The 1,082-nt window shown below is 50.4% G+C and overlaps 1 protein-coding gene across 3 annotated transcripts in view; it reads left to right on the forward strand.

Moving 5' to 3' along the window:
• The window catches only part of KLK6 (kallikrein-related peptidase 6), an 11,301-nt gene extending 10,219 nt beyond the window's left edge, over positions 1-1,082 (forward strand). For all 3 annotated transcript variants that reach the window (XM_011946283.1, XM_011946284.1, XM_011946282.1), the window contains one exon: positions 403-1,082. In XM_011946283.1, the coding sequence (XP_011801673.1) occupies positions 403-555 (153 nt within the window). In that variant the 3' untranslated portion in view covers positions 556-1,082. The remainder of the gene's footprint in view (positions 1-402) is intronic.

Raw genomic sequence — 1,082 nt, forward strand, 5'->3', positions numbered from 1 at the left:
CTCCCTCTCCTCCCCTTCCTCCCTCTTCTCCCCTTCCTCCTTCTCCTTTGTCTTCATCTTCATCTTCTTCTTTTCTCTGTCTCTCCCTCTGCCTCTACACCTCTGCCTCTCTCCACACCTCTCAATCTCCATTCTTACATTGTTTCTCTTTCTTGTTCTCCATGCTCCTCTGCATCTTGGCGTTTCTGTCTGTGTGTCTTTGAGTCTCCTTTATTTTCTCTCTACCATTCTCCCTCTGGGCCTTTGTGTGTCTTATTGTCTCTCTCTCTCTCTCTCTGTCCTTGAGTCTTTCTCTCCATCTCTGAGTATCTCTGTCCCTTTCTACCTCTCTCTCTCTCTCTCTCTCTCTCTCTCAGTCTCTGGGTTTCTATCTGTATCTGACTTTCTCCCTCTTTCCTGCAGGGTGATTCTGGGGGTCCGCTGGTATGTGGAGACCACCTCCGAGGCCTTGTGTCGTGGGGTAACATCCCCTGTGGATCAAAGGAGAAGCCAGGAGTCTACACCAACGTCTGCAGATACACGAACTGGATCCAAAAAACCATTCAGGCCAAGTGACCCTAACATGTGACATCCACCTCCCGACCTACCACCCCACTGGCTGGTTCCAGAACGTCTCTCACCAAGACCTTGCCTCCCCTCCCCTCCTGCCCAGCTCTGACCCTGATGCTTAATAAACGCAGCGACGTGAGGGCCTTGATTCTCCCTGGTTTTACCCCAGCTCCATCCTTGCATCACTGGGGAGGACTTAATGAGTGAGGACTTGGGCCTAGGTCTTACCCCCACCACTAAGAGAATACAGGAAAATCCCTTCTAAGCATCTCCTCTCCCCAACCATTCCACACATTTGATTTCTTCCTGCAGAGGCCGGACCGCGTGTCTGGAATCCCAGCTCTGCCGCTTACTATCTGTGTCCCCTTGGGATGTGCCTTCCTTCACTGTAGATTTCTGTAAAATGAAGCTAAGGATGATACAGTCTCCATAAGGCAGTGGCTGTGGGGAAGATTTAAGGTTTCACACCCATGACATACACAGAACAGTGCCTGGCCCGCCATGCACTCAGTAAAGAATGAATTTTATTATGA

This window comes from Colobus angolensis, unplaced genomic scaffold (assembly GCF_000951035.1).
Source record: "Colobus angolensis palliatus isolate OR3802 unplaced genomic scaffold, Cang.pa_1.0 Scaffold25, whole genome shotgun sequence".
Lineage (NCBI taxonomy): Eukaryota > Metazoa > Chordata > Mammalia > Primates > Cercopithecidae > Colobus > Colobus angolensis.